The sequence below is a fragment of the Pinus tabuliformis genome, chromosome J (assembly GCF_031772625.1).
Source record: "Pinus tabuliformis cultivar Carrire ecotype Pingquan chromosome J, CPIR1, whole genome shotgun sequence".
Classification (NCBI taxonomy): Eukaryota; Viridiplantae; Streptophyta; class Pinopsida; order Pinales; family Pinaceae; genus Pinus; species Pinus tabuliformis.
In genome coordinates this window covers 167,552,502-167,572,780 of record NC_142295.1, presented here as the reverse complement: position 1 = coordinate 167,572,780, position 20,279 = coordinate 167,552,502, and the positions used below count along the sequence as shown (strand labels likewise).

At 36.9% G+C, this 20,279-nt stretch overlaps 1 protein-coding gene and 1 pseudogene across 2 annotated transcripts; one reads left to right on the top strand and one right to left on the bottom strand.

The window, feature by feature from the left end:
- Nucleotides 1-627: 627 nt before the first annotated feature.
- LOC149226202 (uncharacterized) lies at nt 628-5,278 on the top strand (annotated as a pseudogene). Its single transcript, XR_016248283.1, has 5 exons — nt 628-780; nt 3,955-4,015; nt 4,097-4,407; nt 4,512-4,727; nt 4,823-5,278. The product of XR_016248283.1 is annotated as an uncharacterized LOC149226202 (transcript).
- A 2,907-nt stretch (nt 5,279-8,185) lies between these two features.
- On the bottom strand, nt 8,186-9,691 carry LOC149226201 (glycosyltransferase family 92 protein RCOM_0530710-like). Its single transcript, XM_089380134.1, has one exon. The coding sequence runs from the start codon at nt 9,689-9,691 to the stop codon at nt 8,186-8,188; it is 1,506 nt and encodes a 501-aa protein (XP_089236260.1).
- Between the last annotated feature and the right edge of the window lie 10,588 nt (nt 9,692-20,279).

Here is a 20,279-nt window from a genome sequence, read left to right as displayed (position 1 = left end):
GGAGCTAGAAGTGCCGGGGTGACGTATAGCATATGAATAATGCCCGTTTGCCCTATGTGCAGGTTCGCTTTCGTATTTATAGGGATTGTCGGCCATTGCCTGAGGAAATATTCAAGAAGGCCATCAAAGATAATTACGCCGTAAGGCGTTTCCCTTTGAAAGGAATAGCCCCAGCCGACTCCGTGTCTTATTGTTGATCGTCGATTTATGGTGTTAGACGATTAAACAAAATCTGATCGTTGATCGTAGGAAGCCGAACGATTAATTTGTTGTATTTGTACAAGCCAAGTTCGAGGGTTCAGAAGGGCCAAATTTGTGACGGCCGCGTCCATTAATTGTTGAGGCCAAGTCTGCCATTCACTGGAGCCGAATCCGTGATACTCGCAGTGGCCGAATTCGTGGGTTTTTGGAGGCTGAATAGCTGTGCAAATTCACGGATTTTTGGAGGCCGAGCCACTGTGCATATTCATGGGTTTTTGGAGGCCAAATCGCTGTACAAATTCGTGAGTTTTAAGGGGTTGAATCAATGTGCAAATTCGTGGGTTTTTGGAGGCTGAATCACTGTACAAATACGTGGGTCTTTGGAGGCCGAATCGCTGTACAAATGCGTAGGTCTTTGGAGGCTGAATGCCATTCACTGGAGCCGAATCCGTGATACTCGCAGTGGCCGAATTCGTGGGTTTTTGGAGGCTGAATAGCTATGCAAATTCACGGATTTTTGGAGGCCGAGCCACTGTGCATATTCATGGGTTTTTGGAGGCCAAATCGCTGTACAAATTCGTGAGTTTTAAGGGGTTGAATCAATGTGCAAATTCGTGGGTTTTTGGATGCTGAATCACTGTACAAATACGTGGGTCTTTGGAGGCCGAATCGCTGTACAAAGATATTTGGTATTCGAAATGCATCAATGAAGGGCACGCCTGAGGATTCACTGAGGAGCTTTCAGTACCTGTCTGTAGATTCAGGACAGAAGCCGTGATAAGTAATTTGTCCAATTTTATGATTTTTTGGGGAATTAAAAAGGTTTGTTCTAGCTTGGTATATCTATTTGGCCAATTCCATTGTCATTTGTTCTTGCAGTTTGAGATTAAGCCCATACAAGAGGAATATATTTAAAATTAATCATAGGCTGGCCTTGATAGGAAAGAAAATTCATAGGTTTCGTGCATCTACATCGAGGAAATTCATAGGTTTCGTGCATCTACATCGAGGATGAGCAGTTAAAAGACGAAGGAAAGCAGCCAAAGAGAGTGCATGATTGACCAAACATTGTCTCAATGGGCCCTATTTTAAATTGTTGCTTGCCATTCATCATTTCTTGGGCATGTAATACATAGTCAACTCAAACAGCATACAACAAAACCCCAAGCTTCTATCCTGATTAGCTGTTTGGTTTCTCTATTTTACATAAATACGTATCAAGCTCTCATTTATCTCAATTTGGTTCTATCGAATTTAAAATAGAAGTTATTGTATGGTTGAATATCGTTGAAATCACTGCCTGTCCATGCAGAATCGAAAAAAATGTTCTCTGTACTTTCCAGGCAACTGCCAATCTGTTGAGTTTAATGTATTTGTACCTGTCTTGCTCAGAATGCTTGCATATGTCCATCTCTGACTTGGCCTTCCAAATCAGATTACTGTGAGATAAAGTCTGAAGTAAGAGGAGACAGAATGGAATAGTGGCTTGTTGTAAAGAGAAATATCTATTTCTTTTTCATTTGTCATTCAGATTACGAGCTGCTGAGGAAACGTGATCTCATTGATCTGTTTTTCAATGCTTGAGTCTACAATCCTATAGAGATCACCGTGCATCTCTTAGGGAATTTAAACGCAACAAAATATAGCATGTCTGCCTCTCAGGGATACTTCATGCTTTGCCCAAATCATGGGGTGTATGGGGCCTTAAACATCTTTCTATCTTTTCAAAAACCTTTTCGTCAAAAGTGAGTTGGAGACTTCTCTCCACAGAGAGCCTGTGGACATCGGTAGTTTTCAGGCAATACATTTCCCCCTCTAGCTTGATGAATGGATCAGAAAACTGAATAAAATGGTGCCAAACTCTTCAATTATCTGGAAAGTTGTTATAGCTTCATTTAAATTATTGGAGGTGGCCTCACTTGGAAGGTGGGCAATGGGCAGAAAGTTAATATCAGTTTGGAACCATGGGTTGGCTGCCAAGCCAATTTTAGACTTCCTTTGGATCTTGTGGCTTTCCTGAATTAGCACGACAAAGTTTTCCACAATCAGGTTTGTGGATGAGGATTGGACTACTTTCTGGGGGCAAGGTTGGCAGAATGTGGCTCATTTGGGCCTTTAAGGAGAGCATGCCGATATGTGGTAGGATTATATTGTCTCTCTCAGAAGGTTAAATGTCAGAAAAAGAGATAGGGTGGACCCTTTGTGTTGGGTTCACTCTCCTTCTCGGGTATATACCCCAAAATTAGAATACAGTCACTAGATAGTAGAAGTCAAGACTTTCTCTATGGTGTTTATTAAAAATCAAAGTGACAACTTGGGACAAATTACAAAAAATATAAAAAGAAGGTCCCAACATGTGTAATTTATGTAAAAATGTTGAAGAGTCTATCTCACACTTGTTTCTGGAGAGGAAACAATAGCTTGATTGAGGCTTGGAAGTCGGGGTGGGATTCATTAAACAACGAGACCCTTAGAAACATCTCTCCCCTCATTTGTTGGAGGCTAGCTTGCCAAGAACAAAGCCACTTTTAGGGACTCCTCATTCGCACCCAATCTTATTGAGCTGAAGTGTGTGCAATTTATGCTCTCCTTCCATCAAAAGACTTTATTCACGTGCCTCGCAATATCATTGAAGAAGAGATCAATCAACACATTCCTTGGTGTTATTTTGACGGTGCTTCAAAGTGAGGACAGTAGTTGTGGTGGTGGCCTCGTTCTTTTCATAAATGAACATCATTTCATGAAGTCAAAAATTGGTCTAGGCAAAGGATTTTTCTGAACTTCTATCTTTAAAGGTTCTACTCTGCTAGGCTCTAGAATATGATTGTTTCTCTCTTCTAGTCTTTGGGGATTCTTTAACTGTGATTAATTGGTTTAATGAATTTCAAAGATGTCACAACCACGCACCTTCCCATTCTAGAAGAAATTTTTCAGATTAAACAAGCTTTTAATAATATATTCTACTGTCATATCTATAGGGAAAGGAACCATGAAGCAAATTTTCTATCCAAGGAAGGTGCTAGAAAGGCTATGAGCATTGGCAGGTCACAGAACATATGAATGGGACAGTCCAAATTTTCCAGCACCACTCTTTTATAGATATGTGATGCTTTGTGTTTCTCCTCTGTGTCAAGCTACAGCTTATATTTCTCTACCCTTATTTTAACAGTTTGTAAGATATTTGATTTTTTTGATGTAAATATTTCGGTTACAAAGGTCAGTTATTGATTTTTATTTACTGCTAGATAGGACTTATTATGAACAGATCAGTATATATCAGTTCTGCTCCCACATTGTGTGGACATAACAATTTTGATGTTTGATCTCAGGGTGGTTTTTATCACACACAAATTATTTGGAGGTTGTACTACTCACGGCTTTGGCCATTGACAGATGGTTTTTTTGGTTGAATGCACATAGTGCAGGTACTGTAACTTTTTGTTGCGATTTTTTCTTCGTAAAAAAAAAAAATTTGTTTTCCTTGATCTGCAATTCAGGCACCATAAATCTTAATATAACTATCAATCAATTGAACTATACAACCCTAGCATCCACATAAAACGAGGGTAACAACTCTTTTGCTAAGTCAATCCTCGTATTTAACAAATTTCAAACCATATCATTAATGAATTTCAAAATCTAGCAATAAAAAATTTAAAGGCTTCAAAGCCTTTCCATTACGCCAGCTAATTACTCGAAAAGGCCAAAACTGTTGCACTAATTATTACGTTGGGTTCTGTTAAATCTGTCAAGTACCCTTCAGGAAAGCTTTATGCCATAGACCTGTCACCTGGTGGCCATGAAGCAAACCAATGTAAACACTGGCTTCTCCAGAGATAACAAAATCATCAATTCTTGCCCTACTGATGATCAGGTGAGTATATATACCCTTCAGCTCTTTTGGGTAATGGTTTCTGTGGGATTTTTAAGAGTGTGTTCTTAGAACAAAATCTTTGTTTCTTGAAACAGGAAGATGTTGAGTCTGATAAAGAAGATGAATTAGTCACATTCTCTTGTCCTATTAAAGTTGAAGTGATTAACCAGAGAAGGGAGTCTGATAAGATTGTCAATATGGTTCCTTCTGTCACTGTAGACCTTGAGAAATTGACTTCTCAATGCCTCCTGGAGGATGAGTGCAATTTGGTTCTAAAGCTTCCCAGGGCTGCAGCTGCCCAATCGGATCGCATCAATTCCCTCAGCAAAAAGGTGTGCATTCATAGATTATGAAACTTTATGATTCAGAAAGCTTGAATTCATTTTTTGTTTTAATTATTTGGGCTAAGTAACATAAAAAAACCTTGGAGTTACAGACTCTGGAGTTGTTGCTAGAGAAACTTACTAGCATAGTAGCAAGGACTTTATAAAGAATATGGTAAGGCATAAGATGCAGAGCAGAGGCTCTGAGTTGGTGTGGAAGGTCTGTCCCTGTCAATCATATGTCATAGGCCGAGTGGACAACCCCTCCATGTATGGTCCTTTTCTTACCCAACTTTCCAAGATGGCAGAGGATGATCCCCTCTTTGTAGGTAAGGAGGATTGAATACTATCCATGATTCCTGCAATATGTTGGCATATGACCAGATATCCAATTGTTACTGAATTTCGTTGGTGTTAATTGCAGATCATCTTTACAGCATAGCAGAGAGGTTTTAGTACAGAAGGTGATTCTGTTGAGTACTTGTTTAACAACGGAAGGCGACTTACTAGAGTCTTGCCATTGCCAAGTGAAGGAGGTAGGGTATTTGTATATCTAGCCATATCAAAATCTGTACAGGAGAGAAGGGATATCCCACTGTCCAAAGGCGGTGCATTGCATCTGGCCGAACTAGTGTCAGTGGGTCATTCTGGCTATTCCTACTGAGCAATTCCTTTACGAGTATATGGCTAAGGTACTAATTATTTTGCTTTTGGAACATATTAGACACTCTGTGTAAATTTCAAGTGAACGTAAATGCTTTTTATAAGACTTCTGGAAAGCATGGAAACCAAAGAGAAAGTAGTAAAGGTTAAGTTATGATATGGTTTTGAGTGGATAACTTCCATTAAATAATACAGATGACTAGTGATTTTCTCTCCACGAGTTATGTCCTGTCCATACAAAGTATGTGGGATTAGATTATTATAGATTCAGATTACTAGTTTTCTCCTGTTCCCTGTTTGAATGGTTTGCTCCGAATTAGTTTAATTATGCTGTAGGGGTTGCTGGAATGGTGGTTTATATTTTTGTTTGAATGTTTTGTTCTGAATTAGTTTTTTATTTTTGTTTGGATGTTTTGTTCTGAATTAGTTTAATTATGTTCAGGAATTTTGATTTTTAAATAAATGAGTGGACACAGTTTGATTTTAAAAGAATATTTTTCTTTTAATAGATTTTTAGAAGAAAAATGCTGACTTTTATATATATAATTAAAAGTTTATTAGTGAGAACATATCAGAAAAGACTGATTGGCCAAACAGAGAATAAGATGTGCACCAATACATACAACTGAGAGAAGATAGACATATCAATATACAAACATGCATGCTTGTATGTCTGAATATAACATCTGGTTTAGTCAATCCTTAAAACACAAATCCAAAAATGCAAAAACAGAGCAAAAAACTGTGGCATCTGTCAGCCCATCAGAATGCTGGCTAAAGATCAGAAAACTAGTAAAACAGGATCCATTTTTATGGCAAGTTGATCTCGCCTTCCTCTCTAATGAGATGATCTATTATTAGTTTGTAATACATGATACCATATTGTCCTTGTAGACCCCCATTAGACAGTCTGTCCGCATCCTTGTTGTCCTCTCTGTATACATGTGCCATGGAGTAGGAAGAGAGAGAGGCCAGCACATGTTTAATCCTGTTAATCCATCCAGTTAATAGAGGTGGGTGGAATGCAGAGTGTCCCTGTATTTCTGCTATGGAGGTTTTGGAATCTCCATAAACTTAATAGAGGTGGGTCAAATGCAGAGTGTCTCTGTATTTTTGCTATGGAAGTTTTGAATCTAAATGTTGACGATATGCAGATGTTTCTATTTGGCAAACAAAACAACCCCAAAATGCCATGATTTCACCTCTTATATTAGTGCCAAAACCTCCATTTAAATATTTAAATGATGTCAGAGCTTGCGCTATTTTTTTTGTTAAATAAAATATTTGTTTTGCTTTTTGGCTAGATGGTGGACTTTCAGATCCACTCAACGAACCGCATACTACATCTATCATTGACAACCTCCTATTGATTTAACCCTATACATACATACAATTGCAGTTGCCCTTCATTGCCACTGTAATTTGGAGCCTGGTTCTTTATTATTCAAAGAAAACGCTCTACCTGTAAACTCCTTCAATGCATTGTCATTCACATGGCAGAACATATTCTCCCATTCATGGGGTTTGATGGCCCTGTTGCCAAGGCTTGGAGCTCAATCTTGGGACACAACATTCCTAGACTCTTTCCAATCCACGACATATGCAGACACCCTCCTTCGAAACTTAGCCTTGAATTCACTCCAAGCCTGGTACTTGTAGTGATTGATCACTGTCCTCTGGGCCTTCACATACACTGTTCTGTATGCCTTCTTCAACTGAAAGCGGTGTATTACATTGAGCAACTTAGGAGAGGTAGCTTCCAAAAGAAGTATGGATTTGTAGCGCTTCAGCTTCCTTTCCCTGCAAGTAACCCCTCTCTACGGGTGCTCCCGGAGGCCCGAGGGTCCAAAATTTCTGCATTTCAAAGAAATTTGCCCTGTCAATGCAGCCCCTGGTTTACTAAGATTTATTACTAATCGCCTCAGAGCTGCTTTTGATGCAGTATTCTTTAATGGGTACCCAATATTGGCATTGGCCTTGAGTTGCTTTAGCCATGAAGGAGAAAATACAAACTCGTCAACGTTAGTGTACATCATCCATTGACACTTCTGTTTGGCCATGAGAGCACAGTGTGAGAATCCAGATTCCTGTGTCTTGGCCCATGTCCATGGATGCCTGCTTACCTTGTAATTTTCTGACAGTAACCCTTCAACAGTTTCTGCCAGATCGTCTTCACTGTTGTTATCGTACAGAAAGAAGTGTTCCACACCCAGATGAGAATGGTAGATAACCCATTCTCTTATGTATTTTGCAACGTTGAACACCATGGTGCAGGCACATAGTAGTCTCATTTTCTGTGCATTATCTTGAGTACTACTTTTGCTTGAATGATGAGATGGCGGGATTTCATTATAAGCGACGGAAGGAATGGATTTCCCATGGATTCGGAGAATGATTTCGGAGGCAATGAGCTGATAACGAACTGATTCAGTGGGATGATCGCATCTAAAGACTTCTTGTCCAGAGTGTGACCATAGTTTCAATGGTATTGTTGAATATGCAGCATAGATATTTGGTTTCAATGTTCAGTCCTTGTCTATTGTTAATCCCTTTGGCAAATACACAACAATATCCCTCTCTGTGGCCAAGCTCTCATATACCATATAATCCCATTTGATGGGTCTGGAATGATCAAAGTAACCCAATTTTGTTGTGATGATCTCTGGTAAATCTGAGTATAATTAGCTGTGTCCACTAGGGCAACTGATGTTGCAGACCAGTGGGTTGCAGGGGGAGGAGCCTGGCATCTGACTGCAGCTTGTGGTTGGGTAGAATATCCAAATTGTAAATACTCGATGGCATTCACTGGTGTATGGATTTGTTGCGAGAATGAACAGCTGGGGGATGATTTGTGGGATATCAGATTGGAGTTTGCAGATGACAGGCGTACTAAGAAGAGGACTTCCTCAGGAAGAAATACAATGTCTTGGATGAAGGAACTCCTGTTGGTTTGATTGGTTAGCAACAGGGGAAAGCTCTTTGTGAATTTTGCAGCCTGTGGTTTATACAGATTGGGTTCTTTCTCCATTAAGCTTTCTTGCAGGCTTCCATATTGAAAAAAAGAAACATTTCTTGACCATGTCTTGGTATTAACCCAGTATGATTTAACTGCAGAGCCAAGAACCTAGTACTTGTAGTGATTGATCACTGTCCTCTGGGCCTTCACATACACTGTTCTGTATGCCTTCTTCAACTGAAAGCGGTGTATTACATTGAGCAACTTAGGAGAGGCAGCTTCCAAAAGAAGTATGGATTTGTAGCGCTTCAGCTTCCTTTCCCTGCAAGTAACCCCTCTCTGCGGGTGCTCCCAGAGGCCCGAGGGTCCAAAATTTCTGCATCTCAAAGAAATTTGCCCTGTCAATGCAGCCCCTGGTTTACTAAGATTTATTACTAATCGCCTCAGAGCTGCTTTTGATGCAGTATTCTTTAATGGGTACCCAATATTGGCATTGGCCTTGAGTTGCTTTAGCCATGAAGGAGAAAATACAAACTCGTCAACGTCAGTGTACATTATCCATTGACACTTCTGTTTGGCCATGAGAGCACAGTGTGAGAATCCAGATTCCTGTGTCTTGGCCCATGGCCATGGATGCCTGCTTACCTTGTAATTTTCTGACAGTAACCCTGCAAGAGTTTCTTCCAGATTGTCTTCACTGTTGTTATCATACAGAAAGAAGTGTTTTACACCCAGATGGGAATGGTAGATAACCCATTCTCTTATGTATTTTGCAACGTTGAACACCATGGTGCAGGCACATAGTAGTCTCATTTTCTGTGCATTATCTTGAGTACTACTTTTGCTTGAATGATGAGATGGCGGGATTTCATAATAAGCAACGGAAGGGATTGATTTCCCATGAATTCCAAGAGTGATTTCGGAGCCAATGAGGTCATAACGAACTGGTTCACTGGGATGCTCACATCTAAAGATTTCTTGTGCAGAGAGTGTGACCCTAGTTTCAATGGTATTATTGAATATGCAGCGTAGATATTTGGGCTCAATGTTGAGTCCCTGTCTATTGTTAATCCCTTTGGCAAATAGAACAATATCCTCGTCTGTAGCAAAACTCTCATATACCATATAATCCCATTTGATGGGTCTAGAATGATCAAAGTAACCCAATTTTGCTGTGATGATCTCTGGTAAATCTGAGCTATAATTAGCTGTGTCCACTAGGGCAACTGATGTTGCAGACCAGTGGGTTGCAGGTGGAGGAGCCTGGCATCTGACTGCAGCTCGTGGTTGGGTAGAATATCCAAATTGTAAATACTCGATGGCATTCACTGGTGTATGGATTTGTTGCGAGAATGAACAGCTGGGGGATGATTTGTGGGATATCAGATTGGAGTTTGCAGAAGACAGGCGTACTAAGAAGAGGACTTCCTCAGGAAGAAATACAATGTCTTGGATGAAGGAACTCCTGTTGGTTTGATTGGTTAGCAACAGGGGAAAGCTCTTTGTGAATTTTGCAGCCTGTGGTTTATACAGATTGAGTTCTTTCTCCATTAAGCTTTCTTGCAGGCTTCCATATTGAAAAAAAGAAACATTTCTTGACCATGTCTTGGTATTAACCCAGTATGATTTAACTGCAGAGCCAAGAACAAAGTATCTATTAGCTACAAAATCCATTCTGCTATTCAACATTTTACAGACATCTATGCATCAAGAATTAATGCCCAGAAAAATGGGGCTCTGCAACAACCTTGTAAAAATGAGGGTAATAAGTTGTTTCTGGCTGTCTACATCAACATATGCAACTAAACAAAGCCACCAAAATTCATATTTTACTTGTTCAGGATTGTACTGTATAGATCAACATTCAACAAGATAGTAATTATATATACCTTGGAAGATGAGATCTTGGTCATGTACTCACTTTCTGTCTTTTTCTATGGAATAGATGCATGCTTAATAATCAACACTATCAAACCGTCTTAGTGATGTCTGTCATGAATTTACATGTATTCTTAGTCGTAGAATAGGCCTTAAGCCAAGGGCAAACCCTGCGTCCAATTTTGTGCTTTTCATTCTTTGTTGGACAAGCCTTTGTTTTTAGACCTGATTGATTTCTATCAAGTGAAAATAAGAACCTCACAGTCAGTATATAAATGGATGTAATGTCAAATATCTTAATAAAATTGAAGGAATTGTTGCCCATGATATCTGGAATTTATTAAGAAATTTGCTTTTGCTGAGCTAAAGGATCGACGACTGTTCCAATCCTGCAATCATATCTGTTAACCTCAAAATCTCCTTATAAGATGTATTCGAAATTCTCTGTCATCATGGCCCTCCACCCAAGACAACCTATTGATGTCTAGATTGAAGGTTTTCCATGAATTTATGTGGGTCCCTTTAAAGTTAGAATGCCAGGTAATTAAATAAATGTAGAGAAGGAGATGATGTGTCCACGTTGTTCTTACATTGCAAATAATTTCTTGGAAGTTTGGACGTATATTAAATAAATGCCCGATAACTGCTTTTGGTCAGTTACAATCAGATGCATATCAAAGTTTCTTTGAGATAATGCATATTAAAGTTTCTTTGAGATATTTATAGTTTTATCTTAGAGTGTGGGTATGCTTGATTGCTAGCTATCTAGGTGGTGAGTTGAACATTTGTGATTAGAGTTTTATTTAACCCAAATGGATTATTTTGATGATTGGGCATTATGTGTCATCTCCAGACATGTGGTTCTCCTTTCAGAAACTGCCAAATTGCTTCCCAAGAACCGACTTCTCAATGAAGTAAGCACCGCATTTTTGTTCTCAAATGCTATTTTCAATGCAAATGCATATGTTCTGCCAACTTCCCTATGTGGTAATGAGCACCTAGTTTGTTTTCAAATGCCATTTTTAATGCAAATGCATCTGTTTTGCCAACTTCCCAATGTGTAATCAGCACCTAATTTCTTTTCAAATGCCATTTTTAATGCGATAGAGAACAAACTTACTCCAAACACTTAAGCGATAAAAGCAACACAAGATTTCAAGTATTCAAACCGTGTTAATGATGCCTGTCATGAATTAACATGTATTCTTAGTCGTGGAATAGGCCTTAAGCCAGGGGCAGACCTTGCATCCAATTTTGATCTTTTCATTCTTTGTTGGACAAGCCTTTGGTTTTAGACCTGCTTGATTTTTGTCAAGTGAAAATAAGAACCTCACAGTCAGTATATAAAAGGATGTAATGTTAAATATCTTAATAAAATTGAAGGAATCATTGCCCATGATATCTGGAATTTATTAAGAAATTTTCTTTTGCCGAGCTGAAGGATCGACGACCGTTCCAATCCCACAATCATATTTGTTAACTTCAAAATCTCCTTATAAGATGTATTTGAAATTCTTTGTCATGATGGCCCTCCACCCAAGATAACCTATTGATGTCTAGATTGAAGGTTTTCCATGAATTTTTGTAGGTCCCTTTAAAGTTAGAATGCCATGTAATTAAATAAATGCAGAGAAGGAGATGATGTGTCCACGTTGTTCTTGCATTGCAAATCATTTCCTGGAAGTTTGGACATATATTAAATAAATCCCTGATCGCTGCTTTTGGTCAGTTACAATCAAATGCATATTAAAGTTTCTTTGAGATATTTATAGTTTTATCTTTGAGTGTGGGTATGCTTGATTGCTGGTTGTCTAGATGGTGAGTTGAATATCTGTAATTGGGGTTTTATTTCACCCAAATGGATTATTTTAATGATTGGGCGTTATGTGTCATCTCCTGACATGTGGTTCTCCCTCCGGACACTGCCAAATTGCTTCCCAAGAACTGACTTCTCAATGAGGTAAGCACCACATTTTTTTTCTCAAATGCTATTTTTAATGCAAATGCATCTGTTTTGCCAACTTCCCAATGTGGTAATCAACACCTAATTTGTTTTCAAATGCCTTTTTTAATGCGCTAATCTGTTTGTTTGTTTTATTTTTTATTTTTATTATTATAAACATATTAATAATTTTAACCAAATTGATATTCTTTTTGGTCCATAACAAATAGTGAGCCATTGGAGTTCAACAGTCTCATGGATGGGTGCACTATGCCATTCATCGTCTTGAGCCACACATCATGTTATTCAGAAGACCTTTGAATTACCAACAAAACCAGCAGCTCAATCTCAACCTATGGGTCTGAAAGCCCATTGAGTTCTATTGTGGGCAAAGCGGGGGTTCACTCTCAACCTATGGATCTGAAATCCCAATGAGTTTTATTGTGGGTAAAGCGGATTGGCCTGCCTGATGTGCTCAATTTTGAATGATTGATTGGATTTTATTAAATAAATAATTGAGAGAAACGAAGAATAATAATTTGTATAATTTTGATTAAGGGTTTATTTTATTTTAGGCAATTTATTGACTATGTTTAGTTTGAATGATTGAATTATTATAATATTTATTATTTTGAATCAAAATACAATTCTTTCAATTTAACATTTCTATCGGCCTCTATTTGTACCTTTTGGGGCAATTGCTAGTTATATTAAGTTACTTGAAAAATCATTCTCCTACAATGTATTTTAGGTATCAGAGGAGGGAAACAGTTATTTCCATTGATTGAGGAATCATTTAGGCAATTTCAGTCTTGTAGAAAAGATTCGTGTTGGTTCAGCTTGGGCTCGAAACTTTTTTGTTGTCATTAGATTGACCATAACAAAATATCCATTTTCAAAGTACACATAACTAACCATTGCAATTGTAACTCATTATCATCCACCCTTGCTTTCAACAATGTCCATTCACATGTCGCTATTCTTCTCCACTCTATGCCTTACCGCGTTTCCTTTGCAACATAAGATGCAAATGCTAGTTATGTCGATGGAGGAAACAAATTCAAGTTTGAACTGAGTGCAGAGCAGGTAAGTATCATTCTATAATTAACATGAAGAATTTATAACGTGAATCGATGATGTGGTGATTAATTATATTGTATTTCCGTTTGTCTTTAATGATCTGCAGGTGAAAAATCTTTCACGCCTATTTCGTTCCATTGACTCGAATGTTGCAAGAGAAGGGAGACATGTACAGGGCGGTAATTTAGATTTGGTTGCTGAAAGAGAGGGGAGATTGTTAAGGGAAGCAGCTGCAAGAAATATAGAGGAAAGCTTCAGATTATTAACTAGGGGAAAAGCTATTAGGAATAGGGAATTAGAAAGATTGCGAAGTGAATATGTAGGCAATGTTGACGCTGGGCGTGTGGCATATAACCCATCTGCCCAATCTTTGCAGACATATAACGCTCATCCAGTTGTGCTTGAAAGAGAAATGCCAGATTACGGAGTTGAACGGCATCTTTCTCGAGCTCCTCCACCATTTGAAGGGCACATTCGTGATCCCCCAGGCTCATTTTATGACCTACTAGTCCCAGCAAGAATGTCTGGGAGAGAAACGATACAGTATGGTGTTGAAAGAAATCCTGTTCCTCTTTTGTCTAGAGACCTACTTGTTGATCCACCGTTGGAATCCTCTGGGTCAGTCCATGGGATGCGATCATTACCACCAAGAAATGATTTGATAGATAATTTACATTACCGTTCCAGTAATCCACAATATGATGTCTATCAACGGAGAACCGATGTGGATATAAAGCAGCGTAGTGTACCTCTCGACGTTTATCAGGAGAGGATGGAGATGGATATGAGGCAGCACAATCCAGAATTTGATATTTATCAGCAGAGAGTGGATGTAAATAGGTTGCAGCGTATCAAGGATGGGGTTTATCCTCATGAAATGAGAAGGCCATAAATTGATTGAGAGATTTATTTGTACAGTGCATTTTGTTTCTGTCGATGCTTTAGGGACAGTAAATCCATGTTGTAACCACAGGAAGTACTCAAATTGACTATGAATTTTCAAACCAAATTTTAATTGCAATTTATTTGTGTCATGTTATTAGCCTGAAGATAAGGTGAGGATTATAGTTGAGTTTGACTGGGTAATGCAAAACAATTATTTATATGTTTTATTTTTATGATATATTAAAATTTTATAGCCTATATTAAAATTTTATAGCCTACCGTTATCATTTCAAAACCCTAAATTTCGATATATTTTCTTGGCTTGGTGCTTTCCATAACTTCATTTGATAGTTTTCCGGAGTAGTTGGAACGGTTTAATAGTTTGTACATTAATATATTTTGTTTGGAAGAAAGGTTTAGAGTTTTTATTATCCCATGGGATTTAGCATTTTAAAGGTTAGATTTCACAAAATTGAAATGACTAGTTTCTGCTAATTATTTGGTTTTTAGTTCATGTTTAATTTAAGGGCAACCATATTAAGGCATAAATAATTGTATTTCAGTTTTCAGAGCATAACAAATTGCTATTCAAGTTTTGCAAGATTTATTGTATATAATTCTACGTTAAAGAGACATTATGATAATTCCAGGAAAAAAATCAAAGGCGTCCATAGTCAATATAATTTAGATTATGGATAATTTTTTAGATTATATATATTATTTTGCTTAGATGCGATTGAAATGGTATCTATAATAAACTTTTTATTGGGTCTAGAGGTGCTCTACAACTCAGTGAGGGGTTGCTCTCACCTAAACATGTAAACTAAATCGAAATCTAAATGTAAACAAAAAAGAGGTTTTATAGACTAGAGGTATGTTAAATAATTTTTATTTTTTTATATTTACTTTATAACCCACTTTATATTTAAGACCAACCTAGTAGACATAGAGAGAGAGAGGGGTTGAGAGAGGGAAAGAAATAGTTAGAGAGTGAGGGAGAGATAGAGAAGGGGAGCAAGGGAGGGAGGGATTGAGATAGAGATAGAGATAATGTGGGGAAAAACAAGGAAGAAGAGGGAGACATGGAGAGTGAGAGGTGAAGAGAAGGAGAGAGTGATGGTGAGAAATAGAAGAAGGGGGATAGAGACATAAGTTTGAAAGCATTTTAAAATGAATTTGTGGTTCTTCCATTGCTAAGATAATGCTAAAAGAGAAGATAGGAAGGTAGGTATGGAAGTTATTGTTGTGGATGTTAGCTTTAGGAATGTGTGCACGTTGCTGAGAATGCATGTGCATTCCTAGGAATGTGTGCATGTTTCCTTTTCTAACCTTAAACAAACCTATTTGCTATTCACCAAACATCTAGAAACAAATATAGCAAACAAGCATAGATGAACAACAACTTTTAACGCTACGCACAAAGCTTCCTAAAAATTTCCTTCCAATTAAGCAAGATGAAAAAAATTGTTTCCCACTTCCTCAACAATACAATAATCGTCTTAAAATTACTCAAATTACCTTCTAATTACACAAAAAATTGTCTTTTAGCTACATAATATGAAAAACTTAATTGTCAATAACACAAGCCTCATAATGTGCTCAAGTGTGGTAATAAATCTCTTAATCAAATGAAAATAACTTTGGGGATATTTTCACATAGCTATTGAAGAATCATATTGCATGAGGATATCTGGATAGTAAACCATGGAAGAGGAAGCATTGGACTAACAACTTGTTCGAGAGTGCGCCATCTTAAAGGAGGGGCGTTGATCCCAAGAAGGATCATGCTTGGAGGGTGTTGTATGGAATTAGGTCCTTATGCTATCCTCCCTCACATATTGTATATATAATTTAGGATAGAGTTGTTCATTTTATAATTGTTGTACTCCATATAATATATTGTCTTAGAGAATAGATGTCCATAGAAATATGTTAGGCTCTTGAGGAAACCCTATTAGTATGACATTAGGGTGCATGAGAAAACCCTAGAATAAGAAAAGGGGAGAGAGATATATCTTATATGTTTGATGAAGATAATTCTTTTGTGTAAATTCCACGTATGATCATTTGTTGCTAGGGTTTATGATACTCATGTAGAACCTAGAGAAGTACATGGAGTTGGTGTGATTCTTGATGATGACTATGGTGCATCTTGTTGTAATACCATATTTTCTAATGTAGTAGAATACTTGGATAGTGGAGCTTAAACACCTTAAATCATTTTAAACCTTGTTCTTATTGGATGTGACATGAAATAGACGAGTCTTGAGAATGGTGTGATGCCTTTCTTCGGATAATCCCTAACTATAAGCATAAAGTCGGGTCGATACCAACTATACTTGTGACATATGATGATTTTTCATCATCATCATCTGGAATGGAAAAAAGTAAACGAATTTCCCTCTCCTCCTATTTCATCATGTTGTTAATACAAACTTTCCTCCAACTTGGACTCACCATACCATCCATTTGATTCATAAATTAGGATCTAGTGCAAATCCTAATGATTATAGGATGATTATGATATTTCCAACACCTCCTCATATTTCCATGGAGGTGTTGCTATTTATGTTGATGTAAGAGTTAATGTTCAATGATTTGAGTACGAAAAATTTAGGATGGACAAGTATATGTGGAGACTAGGATTAAAGTTGTCTTTCCATGCACTTGTGTGATACAACATGGCTACGACTTTCAAATCCTAAGGAAGAAAACAATGCTATTGTGACGAGAATTTGTGAGAAAACCTTGTTGAAGCCAAGGGAGGACTTGTTGGTGTCAATGCTATCTTGTTGTCAAAGTTTGATGGTGGCTAGGGTATCCATAATTTTACCATGCTAGAGTTTGGAGAGATAGATATTGAAACAATTTTGTGGTAAATTTGTTCACATGTATTTCATTTCTTCTATATATGTATAATATACCTTAATATCCAAAATTGTGTCATTTCAATTTTTATTGTTCTTCTTGATTACGCAATTTCAAATATTATTATTCATGTTGATTTGATATAACACAGTGTTAAGATTATTAGCTCATTTAATATAGAACTTGAAGATAAAAACATATTTGTATTACATAAATGATTGCAAAAGTGAATTTTAGATTTGGTATATGCTTGGAGAAGTTTGCCCTAATAGATAAAACATGTTGCAATTTGTTCGAGACCAATAACCACATGTATCACCAAAAATATTCCTAAGTGACGTATTTAAAAACCCAATTCAAACACCTTAAACAATACAACATGTTATAGTGTTCACTTCATAGTTGCAAATTCATCCTAACAATCTAACACTTCAACATCAAATAAATAAACACTTCAATTTATAAAATATGTGCCACTAAATATCTATGTATCTACACACACACACACACACTCATTCATTCACTCAAAATTATCTCAAATGTACATTTTTAACAAATGGCACGATGTTCCAAAAATAAAAAATGACACCTCATACCTAAACCTTGAAGTTTGGAATATGGTGATCTTTATGGAATATGACTCTAACATACAAACAACGTCTTATGCCCAAACATGATCATATGACATATAATGACATATTATATAGAAAGTGGGTCTCATTGTTCACTCATTGACCACATTTATCCTGAACACCATAATTTGGATTCTAGAATTCAATCTTTGTCCTCTTACTAGAAGAAGATTGTATTTTATTCTTTTGTGGCATGCTTTGTCTCTCTCGAGCTATGTCACAAGGTTCACTGAACTTTAACTTAGAGGTTCAAATTTTGGCGAACCTTAATTTTTTTTGAGGTTTGACAAACCTCATCGAACCTTATAGCCATTGACCAAGTCCATAGATCAAAACTCATAACTTAATGTCACAACTCAAGCTTGTAATTTATCCTTGCCATTTGCATGTCTGTGATAGCATTTTTATGTTTACTTATGTTGATTTCTTACTATTTTATCATATAATTCAATATCTATATATATATATATATATATATATATATATATATATATATATATATATATATATATATATATATATATATATATATATATATAGATATATATATAAGGAAACCATGGTTCATTGTCATTGTGTGGCCACTATGTCCATGGGTAGTAATCCACACAAGATCCATCAAAGGCGGCCTAATATATCAGGCCTAAACCCAAGGGCATCAATGAGATTTGACCTTGTGACCTCCAAATAGGCGAGGTACCTAGAAATGAGGGATCGAACAATTGACCTATCCCTTGGGGCTTATCTATATATATATATATATATATATATATATTATATATATATATATATATATATATATATATATATATATATATATATATATATATATATATATTATATATATATATATATATATATATATATATATAGATATACGAAGTTAATGATGAACCTCATAAAAAAATTCAAACTCAAACCATACCTAATCATTGTCAATCCCAAACTCAAACTCAAACCATGTGACATGGCTTTGGGGACTGCATAAAGAAACACAATTCTCATTAGAATATTTTTCAATAATAAATTATAGACTTACAAAATAATACTTATAATTCAAGCCCAAAAGATTCATCGAAGATGTTATAATCAATTGGGAGGGTGTCATCCTCCTCCATCTCCCCAACCTCTCAACAATACCACTTTGCAGTAGTCATAAGCTTTAGAGAATAGAATTTAAACAAAAAAATCCTAGAATCATTTCAATTCATCATAAAGAAAAAAATATCAATGAATAGTATCATTGTGAATGTCCCCAACCTATGGCGGAGATTTACTTGTAGGAGCACTCAACTACACAACTTTCTTAGAGGTTGTCAAACGGCCTATGAATGTAGCCTTTGTGGGGGATGGGAAGGTGAAGGTGGTGGAAGTGGGTGATGATGAACACTCACGGGTTTCACTAGTGAAGGAAGTTCCTCGATAGAGGTAAACTTGATCCAAATTATCGAGGCGATGTGATGATAGTGGTAGAAAATTGTGGGAGAATAATGGATGGTTGTGAATGTTGTGGAGGGGAAATATCATAGAAGAGAATAAATGGAGCAATTTTCATACACATTTATAATATTTCAATTAGTAAAATAAAATAAGATAATAAAATAAACATCTAAAAAAATAATTTGACACATATTACTTGAGAAGCAGAACATATGTCCTCCCTAGGTGGGCCTAATTCCTCCCTTAGTTTTATTGCATTTTTTAAAACATTAAATGAACAATACAATTGTACAAAAAAATAAAATAACCTATATTATGGACTAGAAACATATGGTTTTTTTGCAAGGAGTGATAGTTTCAATTCACCATGCTTGGTTATGAGATATATAGAATGTGTAACACCTCCAATTGCCCCATTAGACCTTACTTGGAAACCATAAGGTGTTGCATTCTTTTAATAAAGCCTCCATAGTCCTATAATGGAAATGGGGTCATAGAATTCCTCATTTTCCAACTTCCTCAAATATAAAACTAACACTAACATTGAATTCAACTCATCGAAAAAAGAGGAAAAGAGGCATTAATTGGAATTTATTTATGAAAATGAAGGAAAAGGAACGTGAAGAAACTCAAATTTGTTTGAGAGGGAAATTAGAAGGAAAATGAAGAAATTAGAGGGATTTAGAATGGTTTCAACCTTGCCTTGCCATTTTCTGGATAGCCATGGTGTGATGGGATTCATTCTTGGTGGAGCTTTGAATTTGCCAGAAGTTTTTGGAACTGGGTGAGGTGGTCTCAAGAAAATTCCCAAGGGTTGGTGGTGGATATGGCTTTTCGCGGGAAGCCCTCAACAAGTGGGTGGTGACAAGAAAATTCCTCAAGGTATGGTGGAGAAATTTTGAGGCATCCAAGCCTATTTTGGTTTTGTTCTCTTGAATGGTTTTGGCGAGATTGTGGTAGTTTGAGGGTGGAGGTGGTTTAACCTCTAGATTCCCTTGGTTGTTTATGTCTTGGTTTATCCCATGAGATCCCAAATTCATGCTTGTAATATGGCACATGGGTGATTGGCCGAAAGGAATATTTGGTTCAGCTCAATTTATGGTCAGGTAGTATGTGGAAGTCCCTTACATGGTCAAATTTTGCACATGTTAATAAGAGTTATTTTCCTATTGTGATTTATGAGAATTTGTACTTGTTATTATGTTGATTTTAGGGATGTTATATCAAGGTTAATATTATGGTTATATGTTTGAATGATTAGAATTGTCATTGTGAGAAATATTATTCTAGATAGTTACAAGAAGTTATGGGCAGCGATCTAGAGTCTAGCCTAGAAAAGTGGCTTAGATCGCGGGACCACAGGCACAAAATTGAGGATCTTGGGTCATAACCACATGGAGCAAGGCTTGCGAGTGCGGTTGGAGGCTCACAACCACATGGATCAAGGATTGTGAGTGCGGTTGGAGGCTCACAACCACATGGAAGTAGTGCTAAGGTTGTGGTTATAGGTTTAGGTCTAAGAAAAAGGGTTCCAGCT